Genomic DNA, 17,619 nt, shown 5'->3' on the forward strand with positions numbered 1-17,619 from the left:
AGCTCCACCATCATGACCCACTCCCCAGCCCCAAGCTGCACCAAGGCGGTCAGCCCCTAGTGGAAGCCACACCCACGTGGGCAGCCCACAACGACCGTTGCGAGCCCCGCAGGGAGCTGAATCCGGGAAGCGCACGGAGCGCAGGTTAGCACCGAAGCCCAGGAACCGAGTTCCGACCCTCCGCCGCCGGGTGGCTTCCGCGCTCCGGGCGCTCGGCCACTCCCGGCCAGGTCTCCACGCGCGGCACGGTCTCGGCAGTTCCCGGGGATGGGGCTCACCCGGCCTGCAGGCCCCGGCCCGCGTGGTCTGCCCCCCGGAGCCGCAGGACTCGCCGGCCCTGGCCGGGGCAGCCCCCAGACAGCGCTGCAGCCCCACGGCCCGGGCCGCCGCGGCCCGGCGCACCCGGAACCGTTTCCGGGGCGGAGGCTTTCTCGCAGCTGACCCGGCGCGGACGGTGACGCGCAGGCCCAGGCGGAAGTGCGGGCGGAGGATCCCGAGCCGGATCCCCAGCCGGGAGCGGGGCTCGGGCTCGCTGGGGCGGCTGGCTCCAGCGATGGCAAGCCTGTGGGCCGGAGGCCGGCTGCGGCTGGGCCCGGGGCTCGGCCTGTCCTGCCTGGCGCTGTCCGTGCTGCTCTTCGCGCCGCTGACAGGCGCCGCCAAGGTGAGTCCCGCCCGCCCGGCTCCTGACAGGAGCTCCGCCCCTGCCTATGGCCTGGCGAAACTGGGGCTGCCCACTTGCTCCCCACTCCCGGGTTCTCCCAATACGACCGCCAGATCCCCTGCTTCGCAGCCCAGGTCGGCCCTGCCCGGAGCTTCCTAACCCTCAGCCCCTGACAAGTGTTCGGAGCCGGATCTGCAACTCCTCCACCTCCTGACATTTCCCTTCCCTGCCCTGACAGCACACACCCGGAACTTGAAGAGCTTTCCAGCCATGGGAGCTTTGAACTTTCCACCCTTAAACTTCGCAGCCCACTCCCGGCCTTCACCAGCCCCCGGGCCCAAATCCAAATGATGAGAAACTCTCATCTCCCCGAAGTCTTCCCTACTAGGTACTAGCTCCTCTCAACTCAGAGCAGATTCCCATGCCATGGTGAGGGCTCGCCTCGTGTGGCAACCACCCCTTCCCAGGAGGACCTACAGGGTCTTCTCACCAGCTTGATACTCTGACCCAGGCCTCCTCCAAGATCGAACACACACACACCCCTCCCTCTTCTGATAATTTGCTAGGTAAGGGAAGAACCGGCCTAGGAGAGAGGGGAGATTGTGTCCCTTTCCCCCGTATGTTTTCTTTTCTTTTTTTTCTTTTTTTTTTTTGGTTTTTCGAGACAGGGTTTCTCTGTGGCTTTGGAGCCTGTCCTGGAACTAGCTCTTGTAGACCAGGCTGGTCTCGAACTCACAGAGATCCGCCTACCTCTGCCTCCCAAGTGCTGGGATTAAAGGCGTGCGCCACCACCGCCCGGCCCCCCGTATGTTTTCTTAACCGTTCTGGTCCCCTCATGTTGTTATCTGGTGCCCCAGAGCTGCCCTGGTCCAAGAAAACATGTACTTTCTCCCCAATGAGCTAACTCATTTGGGGGTACAATAGAAAGAATTCCCGGTGTGGTGGGGAAATAGTGACACAGCATGTTTAAAAGAAGAGTTTTACAATATTTTTAAATATTATAAAGGGCTGGGAAAGACAGGTTACAGGAAGGCAGGTGGTTTTGGTCAGAGGGATTTTCTCTCCCAATCTTTCTGATGTCACCAAAAATAGGGATAGCATAAAGTCTCCTAACTTTTTAAATGTAGTTGGCACCCCCTGCATGGATATCATACATGACCATTTTATGTAGTGTATCATGATATACATAATACATGTATTTGTCTATCTCCCCTTGATAGAATTTGTTCCAGGAAACAGGAGCCATGCTTCTTGCTTTTCGGAGTCGTCCTCATTGAATCCAGGGTCTGGCACATCTCCCCTTGATAGAATTTGTTCCAGGAAACAGGAGCCATGCTTCTTGCTTTTCGGAGTCGTCCTCATTGAATCCAGGGTCTGGCACAGAGGCTGCTGACTACATTTAGGAGCTGTAGCAGCTCTGCCGGACATCTCATTGTACATAGGAGCAGTGAACATGTCTCTCTGGGGACTAATGAGCCATTGCCATCTCAAATAGACACCCCTTTGCTGAGGAAGCATCTTTTGGATCTATCCAGCATTTAATGATGCTTTCTCTGCTTGGTGAAATTTGTTTTGCTAGGAGTTGTCTTCCCTGTTTCTTGAGGGGACATTAGCAAAATTCATCAAGATTCAAGAGACTTTCCTTTGGACTCCCCTCCTAGCACTGGCTGAGTGCCCTGAATCTTCATCCTGTCTATAGCTGACATAGCCTCTTTTATCCATGCTCAGTGCCTTTCTCTCAAAAGGAAAAAGTTAGAAAAGATGAACTTAGAAGAATTCTGCCCCCTCTCCTTTGTTGTTTTGTAGATTGAATTGGCCTTCTGCATGCTGCCCATGCTTCATCCCTGAGCTGCATCCACCTCCAGCCTAGAACTGTGGCTTGCTTATGAATAATTTTTAAATTTGATTCTCCCCTATCCTCTCGTATCAGCATTTCTCTTTGCAGGCCCCATTATCTGTCAGGGATGTGTCTTTCTAGTGGCAGGTAGATGATGACAAAATCTGCTTGTCATGGGCTTCATAAATTTGTTTAATAAAGCACACGTCAGTTTTGTGGGCTTTAGGAACTTTTTTTTTAAATATATTTATTTATTACATATACAGTGTTCTGCTTGCATGTATACTTGCAGGCCAGAAGAGGGCACCAGATCTCATTACAGATGGTTGTGAGCCACCATGTGGTTGCTGGGAATTAAACTCAGGACCTCTGGAACAGCAGCCAGTGCTCTTAACCTCTGAGCCATCTCTCCAGCCCCCGCTTTAGGAACTTTTATGATGGTCTTAGAATACCTGAAAGGACACTCAGCAAAGTGTACGTGTGCAGATTTTTACAAATATTGGTAATAAGCTTTAAACAAGCTTCAATGTTTTTATTTTTGTTACAGAATTTTGAAGATGTGAGGTGTAAATGTATCTGTCCTCCCTATAAAGAGAATCCCGGGCGTATTTATAATAAGAACATATCTCAGAAAGATTGGTAAGTATTATGGGCCAAGAAATCACCTGTCACATTCTTTCTGTGGTTCTTACTGTTAACTCGGGATGTTCATACAATGTCTTATTTAGTTTTTAAGCAAAAGTCTCAAATTCTATTTCTATCTAGAAAAAATGAGACTAGGGTTCTGAGTGTATGATACAAATCTAAAGGAATACTGTAGCCAAACAGAAAGCTCCAGGCTGGGAGGTTCCTATGGAGACGAGACTGAGTTTATTGTGTCCAAACTACCAATAGCCACTCTCTTGTGCCCTGCACATATGTGTGAGTGTCTGTGGAGCCAGAAAAGGACATTGAATTCCCTGGAGCTGGCATTGCAGCTGCTGGTAGGATGACCAGCGTGGGTGCTGGGAACTGAGCTGGAGCCCTCTGCAGCACTATCCAGCGCTCCTCACCAAGCCCTCTCTCCAGCTTCTGGTTTGTAATATTTGCTGGGAGTGGGGTGCGTTGGGGTTTGGGATTTGCTTTTGTTTCTGTTTTGAGACAGGATCTTACCATGTAGCCCAGATCAGCCTGACACTTGTTTCGACAGCAAGCTGACTTCAAGCTCTTGATCTTCTTGCTGCTCTTCCCAGGCCACAGTCTTTACGTTTTAATAACATACTGTGAAATATTGGAGGCTATATGTAAAAGTTTCAGAGATTCAGGGATGAATGAGAATGAAGTGTGTGTGTCAGAATTTCTCCTTTGGTATGTGTCAGTGGGTTCGGATGATGTTGAGACTGATTCTTCCACCCCTGGGCAGTCAGGCTGGCCTATAGTGACTGGAATCCTGATCGACTAGTTGGCTACCAGTAGCTTTCTCAGTTTATCCCGGTGGACCTTAAAAATGGCAGATTTTTCTGTTTGTGCCTTGAAACAAGAAGTAGCCAGGTTATACAGCAGAATGGATGTCCTTCCCCAGTGGGGCTGTGATGTCAGACCACAGTGGAAGCTGATGGGGAATAGCTCCAGATAATAGGTGCTTTGGTGTGTAAGGGACTCCACAGCTCTGTAGTCAGCAGCAATCTGAAACAAGATTACATTTGTTCCGTCATGTTTCTGAATTGACTTTGAGCACACTTAGTTTCTCTGGTACCGTTATCTATTCTTCCCACTCTGTGCATTTAGGTTCAGTCTGTTTAGTGTGTTCCTATAATTGTCTGTGTTCTGCTTTAAGAAATGTTTATGTTCCAAAGTGGTTGGGGTTGGGTTTTTTGTGTTTGTTTGTTTTTGGATTTTGGAGACAGGGTTTCTCTGTTAACATTCCTGGCTGTCCTGGAAGTTGATCTGTAGACCAGGCTGGCCTCAAACTCACAGAGATCTGCCTGTCTCTGCCTCCCAAGTGTTGGGATTAAAGACATGCACCACCATGCTAGGCTAATGATTGGGGTTTATTGGGGTATATTTTTAATAGGCTTTGTACCAGCATGTTACTTTATACAATACATACAAGCTCAATTCTTTCTGTACTGGAGATAATATTTAAGGCCTTGTAAGTGCTGGGCAAACATTCCCCCACTGGACAGTGACCCCAGCCTTCAAACACATCTTTAAGTTACTTCTGTAATTTCCCCAAAGCTGTTGAACGTGTGTTTAATCAGTGTGTTTTCTTATTGGTAACAGATGTGATGTGTATTGGTGGAGTGGCAACAGAACTCACTTTTCAAGTGTTTAACACTAATTTTTGTTGCTATTCACTTTCTGTTATTCTCTGATGAGACAGGGCCATGTCTTCATCCCCGGTTATAAATTAAAATTAGGAGCTTTGAAAATAAATAGCTGAGGATCTGGAGAGATGACTCAGCAGTTAAAAGCACGGCGGTTCTTCCAGAGGACTCGGGTTCAATTCCTAGCACCCACAAGGATGCTCACAGCTGTCTGTAACTCCATTCTAGGGGACACAACATCCTCACATAAGCATACATGCAGGCAAAACACCAATACACATGAAATTTAAATAAATTAAAAAAGAAAATAGTTGAAACAAGACTTATTAGGATTTTTCTTCCATCTCTTCTACGTTCCCTTGTTTGTAAGTCTTTTACTGATATGTGTTCCCAATTGACAGTGCAAATTTTTACCTTGTTTGGAAAGACAGGCAAGCTATGCTCTACCAGGATGCTACGGCTCCCTGAGGACCCAGTACCTGTGAGACTAATACACTTGAACCTTCTGTTCTCTGTACCTGTGAGACTAATACACTTGAACCTTCTGTTCTCTGTACCTGTGAGACTAATACACTTGAACCTTCTGTTCTCTTGTTTTTCAGTTGTTAGCTTCAATTCTTCATTGACTTGGAATAGTTGATTGAAAACAAGTTAAGGGTAGTACTAGGGTTTGTCTTTGGGATTGGAGTCAAAGCTGAATCTTCCTTTGACCACTAGGTGGGGGTGTTTCCTAGTGCTGAGAGTGGCTGAGCCACATTTTGGGGCTAGTCTGGGTTAGTCAGAAATAACCTTCCTGATGCTTCAGTCCTGCACAGCCTTTTCTTCTCCCTCCCTCTCTCATCTTTTGCCTGCCCACCCACCCGCCCTCCCTCCCTCGATCCTTCCTTTCTTCCTCCCTTCCTTTTGTGAAACAGTGTCTTGATATGTAACCCAGGTCTGCCTGGAACTCTCAATCATTCTGCCTCTGCCCTCCCAGTGCTGGGTTTATAGGTGTACGCCACTGTGTCCGGCTTTTGTTCAAATTAAATTACTTGTTATAGATAACTGAACTTTTTATCACTTATACCATTTTGGATTTTGTTTCTAATGCTATGGTTCAGAGCAATAGAATATGAAAAGATGCATTTTGGTAGATCAAAGAAGGAATTATCTCAGAACACTGAGTGCCCCCAAGAAGGGTGTCTGGGATAAGACAGGATGCTGTCATAACATTCACGACTAATGAAGACGGACCACAATGGAGCCAGAGCCGGGGAGACTGCTCAGTGGGTAAAGTCCTTGCCGATTAGCACAAGCACACACCTCACATACACAGTTGCAAAATGGAAAGTAATTATTCATTTCTTAGAAATAACAGATTCTTTAAAAAGATATTTTTGGTAGCATCTTTTTAAAATAAGCCATCTCTATTTTATTTTTTTTACTTCATTTTTCACTTAAAATACTTTAAAATGTAATTTTAATTTATATGTATATAAAATGTGTTTATGTATACCACATGCATGCAGGTGCCCTTGGAGGTCAAAGGGCATCAGATCTCCTGAAACTGGAGTTATAGGTGGTTGTGAGCAGCCTGATGGCAATGTGGGAGCCAATCCCAGGTCTTCTGTAAGAACATTAAGTGCTTTTAATTGCTGAGCCTCCTCTTCAGCCCCTGGCTGTCCTGGAACTTACTCTGTAGACCAGGCTGACCTGGGATCCACCTGTCTCTGCCTCCCAAGTGCTGGGATTAAAAACATGTGCCAGCGTGGCTGGACCAAGAATGTGATTATTTCTCAGTGTGACTGTAGGGGTCCACCTTTCAGCATTTCATAGTTTGCCCTTCTGTTAAATGTGATAAGCCATTCATATGCTACATTGTGATAATTGAAAACAGTATTAAATGGGAGCACACACCTTTAATCCCAGCACTGAGGAGGCAGAGGCAGATAGAGCTCCGAGGCCAACCTGGTCTACAGAGTGAGTTCCAAGACAGCCAGAGATACACAGAAAAACATTGTCTCAAAAAACCAAAATAATAATGATGGTGATGTTAATTGGATAGGGAAGATGGCCTAGTGGGTAAGAATGCTTGCTGTGTATGATGCCCTGAGTTGGAATCTCCAGCATCCACATAAAAAGCCAGGTGTGGCCACGTGTGGCTGTCACCCCAGAGATGTAGGGAGCAAAGCAGGGGATCCCTGGGAGTCACTGGCTGCCAGCCCAGCTCCAGTTTCAGGGAGAGACTTTGTCTCAAGAGAACAGGGGGAAGAGTGACAGAGCAGGAGATCTGAGATTCTCTTCTGGCCTCTGCGTGTGCCTTTACACACACGCATGCGCACCATGCTTTGTCTCACACACACATGAAAATAAAGTGCAATTAATTCATTAGCAATGATACTCAATGCCTTGTGTCACTTTAAAACATTTAAAGGAGTTTTGCATGGTAACGGGGCAAGTCTAAATATGACTGGTCTTCCAAATAGTTTTGGTTTTTATACAGTTTGGAATTTTCTAGGGCATCTGAAACTGTTAGTAATGGCAACCGGACATGGACAGCCATTGCCTTTCGACTTCTTACAGTGTCTTTTGCTTCTTACACTGTTAAATCTTACCAAAGTGCTAATACTGAGAGAGGGAATTATTTTACTTGGATTCATTGATTCCTTATATTATTTCTCTAGGTAAGCTCAGTGATCATTCTGTGTTTTAGGAAAAGTTTTGATCAGAGACAGGAAAATATGAAGCCAGGCTTCTTCAGTATTTTGCTCTTGTGTTTTCAGTGACTGCCTTCATGTTGTGGAGCCCATGCCTGTGCGGGGGCCTGACGTGGAAGCATACTGTCTGCGCTGTGAATGCAAGTATGAAGAGAGAAGCTCCGTCACTATCAAGGTGATATATAAACACATGCACATGCACGCGTGCATACAACAAACACTCCACATGCTCTTCAGAAAAGACAAACATTTGAACTTTCCTAAAAGTAATAATGGACCTGCTTTTGCTTTTTGGATCAGTTAGGGTATGTTAGACAAATGAAATGGATCTAAAACGACCGTACTACATTTAATGAGCATATTCTGGAAATCTATCCTAGTTTCTTGTTGGACCATGTATGCTAAAGGCCAGTGAGACATTATCAATCCCTCTCTCCCTGCCTGCACAACCCTTTGATTGAATTCTGCATTCAGTCACTGCTGTAGGCATGACACTTAGGTCTTCAGTTCCTGAAATGGCTGTGGATAACTCACCACCATTAGGTCACTAATGAGCTCAGTTACTATATTATGGTGACATATGATTGTTCTCAGGTTTGTTTGTCTTAAGGTTGTGCTTCCCATTCCTTTCCTTTAAAAAAAAAAGGAAAAGAAAGAAAGAAACTCAACTCAGGAGGCTGAGGCAGAGGCAGGCGGCAGATTTCTGTGAGTTTGAGGCCAGCCTGGACATACTGAGTTTCAGGACAGACAGTGCTGTGTCGAAAGAGCTTGTCAAGAAGAAAAGAGAAAGGTCTCATAGTGAGCTCAGGGCATCAGCCGAGTTGCAAATGCCTCAGCAGGGCTCGGTCCTGTGGGAATCTCACCACACCTTCTTTTCTTCTCTAATCTCTCTTTCCCTGCTCTTCCTCTTTCCATCAATTTTTTTTTAATTGATTTTATTTTACGCATGTGACTATTTTGCTTGCATGTATGCCTGCATGTGTACATGCCTGATGCCTGCAGAGGGCAGAAGAGGGCATCAGATCCTCTGGAACTGGAGTTGTGGATGGTTATCAGCCACCATTTGGGTCTGGGAATTGAACCTGGGTCCTCTGTAAAGAGCAACAAATACTCTAAACTTCTGAGCATCTCTCAATCCCCCTAAATTATTATTTTATTATTTCATGTGGATGGGTGTTTTGCCAGCATGTATGTCTGTGTACCATTTGCATCCCTGGTGCTCACAAATGTCAGAAAAGGGCATCAAATTCCAAGAATTGGAGTTATAGGCAGTTATGAGTCTCCATGTGGGTGCTGAGAACTGAACCTGGGTCCTCCAGAAACAGCCAGTGCTAACTGCTGAGCATCTCTTCAACCCACCCCTTTCCTTTTGGTGGAGCCTAGGGAGAGCCTCATGCCTCATAGGACAATGTTTGACCATTGAACTGAAGCCCAAGCCCAGATGCTTTTTAATAGACTTTTAAATGTATAATTTATATTCCCTAAAATTCTCACGCTTTTAAGTATAAGATGTTGTTTTAATTTGCTAAATTATAAAGTTCAGTTTTTAAAACATTTCTGTCCCTGATCCCAAATGATCACTATTTAACTTTCTGCCTGTACACATCTTAATATTTCATGTAAGTAAACTCATATGTGGTCCTCTGTGACTTTTTATTTTGTATAATTTATAGTATACACAGGACTTCATGTTATTACTAAATAGTATTCCATTATATGACTATTTTTTAGTTCATGAATATTTAGATTATTTCCATATTTGTATTATGAATAATACGGTGTTAAGTGTCTTTGTATGGATATATTTTTTTTTTCTCTTGGAAAAATTCTTCAGAGTGGTAAGTTTATGTTTGTTTAAGAGATGGCCAGACAGTTCTCCAAAGTGGTGTGAGGTTCCACCGCTCCATGCCTTTGCCAGCTGTTGTTGTTTTCTGTGTTATTATAGCCTTTTGAGTGTATGCTGTACCCTTGGCAGCACACGAATTAATATCCCCTCAAGTCACTGCCCTAACAAGTGTTTTTGCTGACCTACATTGATCTAACTCCAGTCTGTTGGAATCCACCCGAATCACAGTTTCAGCTAGGATTCCTTTAGGTTGTTTTCGCAGTGATACTGCTGAATACAGGCTGCTGATTTTGACTGAGGAAAGAACACAGCTGTGCAGGCCACGGTGGTGAATGGTGATCTGTCAGTGGGGACCCACAGAAAGACCCAGCAGCCAAGCTTTGTTCCTGCGCTCCGGTTGGTGGATTCAGGTTGCCTCTGCTGTTGGACGCTGGCTGGCACACAAACCCTGTGCCGCGAGTGGAAGTGTCAGACCTCGCTGTAATGTTGCTCTTACCAAACAAAGTTCTTGGCTTGAACAGAGTGTGACATCTTTTCATTTTCCTTTAGGTTACCATTATAATTTATCTCTCTATTTTGGGCCTTCTACTTCTGTACATGGTATATCTTACCTTAGTTGAGCCCATCCTGAAGAGGCGCCTCTTTGGACACTCGCAGCTCTTGCAGAGTGATGACGACATTGGGGTAAGTCCTGGCACTACATAGCTGCTCAGCGCCAGTCTCTGCCCCCGTCTGGTGTAAGTGGAAATAGCCATAGGTAGTGCGGGTCCTCAGTGAGATGCTGAAATGAGTTCTAATTTTAGTGTGTATCTCTCTATGAAGAAATTGTTCTAGTAAGCCATACATGCAGCCCAAAAGTGTAGCACATAGCACCTCTGCCCAGCCTTTCAAGTGCTGGGATGGCAGGTACCTACAGGCACACAGCTCCTCACCTAGCTTACTAAAACACCTAGATATTTTTAACGAGTTCTAGAGAAGCTTGGAGAGATGGCTCAGTAGATAAAGCACTTGGGGTGCAAGCATAAAGATCTGAGTTTGAATCTCAGAACCCATGTAAAAGCTGGGTGTAGGAGCACATATCCCAGTGTCCCTCTGACAAGATGGGAGGCAGAGAAGGAGAATCCTCAGACACTCATGAACCACTATCCTGGTGTATACAGCAGCAAAAAGCAAAGGAAAGACCCTGCCTCAAACAAAACGGACAACTGAAGTTCTCTGACCTCCATACATGTGCCTTGGCATGCCCATGGGCCCACACCCCTCACACACATGCATGCACATACACATCATATGTATATACACAAAACAAACATTTTAGCTAAGAATAAATAATTCCAGGAGTAAATTGTTAGGCTGAGAGAAAGGTAAGTCTGGGGATCTGATGTAATAAAATAAATTAAAATTCAAAACCAAAACCAGGCACAGACAGTGTGAATGTGGTGGTGCATACCTGTGATCCCAAGATGTAGGAGGAGGAACAGGATGATTAGGAGTTCAAGATCACTCTTGATCACATAGTGAGTTCAGTGGCAGCCTAAGCTACCTGAGAACCTGTCTCTAGTACAAAATAAATTAAAACAAAAAACAAAGAAATAAACAAAACTAAAGGACCAGAGAGAGATGGAGAGATAGAGAGAGACGGAGAGACAGAGAGCGCTCAGTGGTCAAGAGTGCATACTGTTGTCCGGAAGATCTGGACTTCGTTCCTGGCACCCATGCCAAATAGAATAGCTCACAGCTCCCTGTAATTCCAGCTCCGAGACTCATGCCTCAGTAAGCATGTGCACGTACAGACACACAATTAAAAATAATAAATCTTAAACACAATACACACACAAAACAGACATAGTGGGATTAGCGCCAGAGAGAACTTGTATATCAGAAGCAGTAGAGTTTCAAATACTGTTTCCATGGTAATTTTCATTTATATATTCTCAATTCTGACTCTGTAGATACTAGGATTAAATTATCCTTTTTTATGGAGAAACTTTGCCCTCAAGAATCTTGGCAGGGGGACAAAATCACCAGTTGAGGAACTACTGACATAAATGCATATCAAGGCCTCACAGTGTTTCCATTCCTAGCACGAAGTCTGTGCTGACTCTCCATGCATCCTATGGCGTTAACTACCTGCTGCTGATTCAGAGACGATGCGATGTAAAACACGGAGAACGTAAATTGGTGCAAGAATGTGTGGATGTATGGAGGATGACACGATTGATGGGCTCATATGCTTAGAAACCACTTTGCTCATGAGTAATTAATTCTTTCTACACGTTGACCATTGGAGAACACTGTCACTAAGAGTCCCAGCTGACTCTGATATTTGTCAAACTGATTCTAGGCAGAGAAAGGTTTTCCAACCAAAGCTGTGTTTTTAACTGTACAAACAAAGTTAAATTTCAGCTCATATGAACTGCTTAGCTAACATGGGAGTTCTTCAGTAAGTACTTTTTAAAAGGTTAATTTTTAAGGCATTTAAATTTTCCCATTTTTAAATTCTGTGTTAAGTCAGATAAAAGTACAGTTAGCCAAGAGGTTCACTTCAAACAATGGTAGTATTTGTCATCCATGTGCCCGGGACACATCATCACTGTTTTCTAAACATCGCATTAAAGCACGCTTTGTATTCGTTGTAATTTCATCAGGTGTAAAAAGAACAAACAGATGAAAGTGAAGATCTCTATTTGCATTCTCCCCGTGTCTGTAAGCAGCTAGTCCAGTCTTGTTCTGTAGGTGGAGTGCAGACCAAAAGGATTAACTGGTTTGTTTAGTCACTTGAGCTTGTTCCTTAGGAATTTTTTCCTTCCCCTGTCTTGAGCAAATGGCAGGACTGTGTAACTGAGAGGGTCTCTGGTAAAGTACTTCCTTCTTGCTAGTATTGTTTATGTCCAAATAAACCAATGGTAATAATATTTTATATACAAAATCATTGATGCACGTTTTCCCACAGTAATCTACCCAAAACAGTTTGGTGTGTTGAGAGGATATGACGCCAATTTAGGATCAGGCACACTGAGTGTCAGTGTCTGTGCTGATTTGTTAAATGACCTTGGGCCAGTTTGTTTCTTTATTGGAAATCAAGTAATGCTACAACTTTAGCCTTCTACTTTATTTTTTATGTTTTTCCTCTCTCCCTCCCTCTTATTTCCCACCTCAATCTCTCTCTGCCTCCCAGCGGTGTCTTGCTTGTCACCCTGGCTGACCTAGAGCCTGCAGTGGTCCTCCAAGCGCTAGGGTGTGGGTGTACACCACCATGCCCAGCTCCCTCCTTTCCCTTCAGCTTCCTTTCTATAGCTATGCAACATCTTGGACGTCATGAGAGATTTGCAAAGACATTGCCGAAGCTAATAAAGTGGGGGACATTTGGATAAAGAAGGCAAGGATTCCTTATAGAAAGCCTTTGAGTTGGTTTGGCAGTTAAGAGCACTGCTCTTGCAGAGGACCTGAGTTCAATTCCCAGTACCCATGTCCAGTGGCTCACAACCGTGACTCCAGCTCTGGGTGTCTGACACCCTCTTCTGGCTCTGTGGACACCCGCACTCATGTGCATACACCTACACACATACACATAATTGAAAACAGAGTAAATCTTTAAAAGGTAAAACGAACAAAAAGCTTCTTTGAGGTCCAGAAGATGGCTCAGTGGGTAAAGGAGCTTACTACCAGTAACAAGCCCAGCAACCCAAATTTCTCTGTGCTGCCAGTGCATAGAAAAATTGAGCTCTACAAAGTTGTCCTTTGACACACAAGCTGATGGTTCAGCAGTGAAGAACACTGGCTGCTTTTGCAGAGGACATGGGTTCTATTTCTAGTACCCACATGATGGCTCCCAACCATCTTTAACTCCAGGGGCTTTGACACCCTTTTCTGCCTGAAACGATCATTAGATATGAACATGGTGTACAGACACAGATGCAGGAAAACTATCCACATATACCAAATAAATCTTTAGAAAATGGATAAAAAGAAAGAAAATGCTTGGGATATGTAAACAAAGTAGAAAGTCCCTGCTGTAGAGACACGGCCAGGTAAAACCCCAACAGTGACAGTTGTAATGCAGTCAGGGGTTGTGCATAGCTCTCCACACCATGACCGCTCCTGCCAGCTGCCGCATGCAGCCAGACGGTGCTCCTTCTCTCCCGCCCGCCAGCCTGTTTAAGAACCTGGCCTGGGTGGAACATTTAGAAACTTTGCTGACACGGGGTTGAGGAAAAACTCAAGAAAAAGGCAAAATAAAAACAGTCAATCACAATTGAAGCTGTTTGTCATGTGCGCAGCTGTGTTGACATCTCCTCCATAGGTAGATTAGTGGGGTGGTTTCCTGTGTAGTGACTACAAACATCCAGCTGAATCAGTTTATTTTGACAGGAGAATCTGGCTTTGTACACAGACTAGGGTAACCTTCATTAGTGTCTTTCCTAAGACAGCAATTAGCAGGGAAGCTGTGGAGCACTCTGCAATGGAAGATGGAAGTTTTTGTTAATTAGATGTTCTGAAGTAGCCAGTCCTCTCTCTCCTTGGTGAGAGATGGTGGCATTAAAGCCATGAGCTCTGTCTCACTGCAGAGTGGGGAACAGAGGAAACGAGAAGGTTTTGGAAACAGTCCATCAGTGCGTGTTTAAGGCCCAGAGAGACATTAAGACCAGCCAAGATATAGCCCTGAGAACTAGCTGCTCTAGTGGCCTAGGCTGACATGTTATCAGTTCTGATATAATGGGAACTTTCCTCTGCCACAGATGAGCTATGAAGTGTTGATCAATACAGAGGAAAGTCCTACATTAACATTTCTCATGGAGATACTAATGTGAAAACAGGCTTGCTCTCTCTCTCTCTCTCTCATTCACTCTTTCTTTCTCTCCTTTCTTTCTTAAAGGTTCTAGTAGTTATAGCTTTTGAGGTTTTTGTTATTACTTTTAGTTACTTTTATTTTCTAAGATCTCTTGTATGTACATTGGGGGTTTGTCTGAGTGAGGATGCCAGATCCCCTGGAACTGGAGTTATGGGCAGTGGATTGCTGCCCTGTGGGTGCTGGGAACTGAACCTGAGGCCTTCAGAAGAGCAGCCAGTGCTCTTAACTGCTGAGCCATCTCTCCAGCCCCACAAACAGGCTTTCTTCATTGAAGTATAGGTGGTATGTGCCTCAAGTTCTAGTCTTGGGAGTGGGAAGTTAGGAGGACCGCTAGTCTGAGGTCAGTCTGGACAATATAGTGTTCCAGGCTGGCCTGGGTGACATGGTCAGACCATATCTAAAGGAAAAGTAAAGGAAAAGAAAGGCACAAAAAATGACTAAAATTTTTTAAAAGATTTTAAAAGTTTTTTTTTATTTTTTTTTTTATTTTTTATTTTTCGAGACAGGGTTTCTCCATAGCTTTTTTGGTTCCTGTCCTGGAACTAGCTCTTGTAGAACAGGCTGGCCTCGAACTCACAGAGATCCGCCTGTCTCTGCCTCCCGAGTGCTGGGATTAAAGGCGTGCGCCACCACCGCCTGGCTATTTTAAAAGTTTTATGTGGTTGTATGTGCACGTTTTTGCAGGTGTTCTGGGAGGCCAGAAAAGGGTATCTGGCCCTTGGAGCTGGAGTTACAGGCAATTGTGAGCGGTCTTAGAGGGGTGCTGGGAACTGAACTCAGGTCCTCTGGAGGAGCAGGAAGCATTCTTAATTGCTAAACCATTTCTCTAGTCCCTTTTAAAATTTTAATTGCTTTAAAAGAATTAGTTTGTTTATTTGATGGGAGTGTGGGCACATGCAGGCCTCAGGGCATGTCGAGGTCAGAAGGACAACTTGCTAGAGTCAGTTCTTTCTTTCCACCACACAGACTCCAGGGTTCCAGTATCAAATTTAGGTCAGACTTGGTGCCAAGTGCCTTTACCTGCTGAGCCCTCTTACTGGTCCACTGTTCTCCCACTAATCAGGAAAGACTTCTCTTTAACGAAAATGGCCACCATCCTGGTCTTGCTCTTTAAAGAAAATGCCTTTGAAAGTGGTGACCTGGGGCTGGAGAGATGGCTCAGCGGTTAAGAGCACTGACTGCTCTTCCAAAGGTCCTGAGTTCAATTTCCAGCAACCACATGGTGGCTCACAACCATCTATAATGAGATAGCATACATGGAAGGAATGTTGTATACATAATAAATAAATCTTTAAAAAATAAAAAAAAAGTGGTGACCTATGGGTGTGTCTCTCACGTAGCCTTGGTTGCTCTTGTCTCTGGAATCCTCTGCTTTGGTAGCTGAGCTTGTCCTGCTTCTAGTTGTTGAAGGGCTAGAGCCCTTGTCCCTAGCCTGGCTCCTAGGCTGTCTGTTTTGTGCAGTGTTTGTCATTCCTGTCATCTCTGACACCTTCCACCTTGGCTTTCAGGATCACCAGCCGTTCGCAAACGCCCATGATGTGCTGGCCCGCTCTCGCAGCCGAGCCAATGTTCTAAACAAGGTGGAGTATGCACAGCAGCGCTGGAAGCTTCAAGTTCAGGAGCAGCGAAAGTCTGTCTTTGACCGACATGTTGTCCTCAGCTAACTGGGAATCGGAATCAAAGTGACCGGAAAGAAGACGGCAGACAACTGGGAGGAACTGGCTGGGTGTCCGCAGGTTCTAATGCCCTGCTGTCTTCCAGGGTGGAGGAAGACCCGCAGCTGGAAGCGCACCCACATGCTTGGTACTTTTTCTTGTTAATGTATTAATAGAGACTTTTTAAAGCACACAGTTCCAAGTCAGCCAGTAAGCCTTTTCCTACTTGTGACTTTTACTAATAAAATTAAGCTGCCTGTGAGTTACCCCGAGGTCCTGTTCCTGGAACAAGCTCTCTTTCTCATCACACAGTTCTAACTTGGTTTTCAAGATAATTTCCAGGTGTGTTTTTGCTTCTGTTTTTCCATGGTGGGAGAAGAAAGGGAAGGCTTGAGAGTGCCTGACACAGCTTCTCTCAAGTCTTTCCTAGACAGACTTGTAAATACACCAGACCTTCTCTCTCACGTGTTGATATTTCCAGCGTAGCCAGCTCATAAGCGTGCTGGCCCCCCCACATGACTCTTGCACTGACTACGTTACCTACGATTCTGGTTGACCTGTGGCTACATTTCTTGGTAAATTGGATCTAAAATGCCTGGCGGTTCTTCACGAAATGCAGACTTGTTTTGTGCGCTGTGATGTCTGATGCAACATGTCCTGGAACAAACTGGCCGTTGGCTGGTTTACTCTCATAACTAAACACAGTCTCGGTGTGTGTGGTCTCCCTCGTCTTCTTCTAGTATCTCTAAGGACTTGAACATTTAGAATAAAGTCATTTTCCCTTAAGCCCGAGCCTCCCTGGATGAATGACATACACATACCGGTTAGCATTTCCTGTCGTGCTGAGAGGCAGCTATTTGAACTAACGTGGGCAGCTTTGACCTAGAACTGGAGTTCAGATAGCCTCTCTCTGAGAAGTCTAACAGTTATTGGATAACTGGCTTTTCTCTTCCTACATCCTCTTTGGAATGTAACAATAAAATAATTTTCAAAAGCCCTGTCAGTATGCCGGCTCTCCAGCCTTCTCTCCTTCCTCTTGTGATAAGCGTGGTGACACAGAGCCCCTTGCTACCCTGCTGTGTGAAAACAGCTTATGAAACCTAATCCTAGAACACTGACCCTGTGCTATGGGTGCAGAGAGAAAGTTGACGTATTCCTGGGTATACAAGCAGTCAGATAAGTTGAGAGGCTTTAAATTCATAGACCAGGCCGGGCAGTGGTGGCGCACGCCTTTAATCCCAGCACTCGGGAGGCAGAGGCAGGCGGATCTCTGTGAGTTCGAGGCCAGCCTGGTCTACAAGAGCTAGTTCCAGGACAGGAACCAAAAAGCTATGGAGAAACCCTGTCTCGAAAAAAAAAAATCATAGACCAGGCATGGTAGTGCACTCGGGAGGCTCAGGCAAGAGGGTTGCTTGGAATTCAGTCGCCTGGGCGGTGTGATGGGACCCATACATATATACGTACTATGTACATGTATATATATGAAAAAACATGCATTTATATAATGGTTCATAAAGGAGTGCTGATTCTGCCAAGTTCTTGGCAAAATCATATTACAGGTACATTGAATTCATGTTAATATTGTCACATTAAATTCATAAGGATGAGAAATAAAAGCTCAGGGGCTGGGGAGATGGCTCAGTGGGTAAAACCTTTTGTCACACAAACACAACAACTTGAATTCAAATCCCCAGGACCCAGATAGAAAAGCTGTATTCAGTAGTGAGTGGACCAGCTACCCCTGCTTATGCGGTGGGAAGGCAAGG

General features: G+C 45.1%; 1 protein-coding gene across 1 annotated transcript; it reads left to right on the forward strand.

Moving 5' to 3' along the window:
• The first annotated feature begins 449 nt into the window (after nucleotides 1-449).
• Tmem9b (TMEM9 domain family member B) lies at nucleotides 450-16,115 on the forward strand. Its single transcript, XM_057778418.1, has 5 exons — nucleotides 450-661; nucleotides 3,046-3,137; nucleotides 7,567-7,675; nucleotides 9,896-10,030; nucleotides 15,707-16,115. Exons 1-5 carry the CDS (start codon nucleotides 554-556, stop codon nucleotides 15,860-15,862), a joined length of 600 nt encoding a protein of 199 aa, XP_057634401.1. The 5' UTR covers nucleotides 450-553; the 3' UTR covers nucleotides 15,863-16,115.
• Nucleotides 16,116-17,619: the final 1,504 nt, after the last annotated feature.

Source organism: Chionomys nivalis, chromosome 8 (genome assembly GCF_950005125.1).
Source record: "Chionomys nivalis chromosome 8, mChiNiv1.1, whole genome shotgun sequence".
Taxonomy (NCBI): Eukaryota; Metazoa; Chordata; class Mammalia; order Rodentia; family Cricetidae; genus Chionomys; species Chionomys nivalis.

Excerpts from the sequence above, each read along its gene's own strand:
- Tmem9b (XM_057778418.1), top strand. The coding sequence starts at position 554 with ATGGCAAGCCTGTGGGCCGGAGGCCGGCTGCGGCTGGGCCCGGGGCTC. Across the intron at positions 662-3,045 it reads CGCTGACAGGCGCCGCCAAG|AATTTTGAAGATGTGAGGTG; the intron begins GTGAGTCCCGCC and ends TTTTTGTTACAG. Across the intron at positions 3,138-7,566 it reads AACATATCTCAGAAAGATTG|TGACTGCCTTCATGTTGTGG; the intron begins GTAAGTATTATG and ends TTGTGTTTTCAG.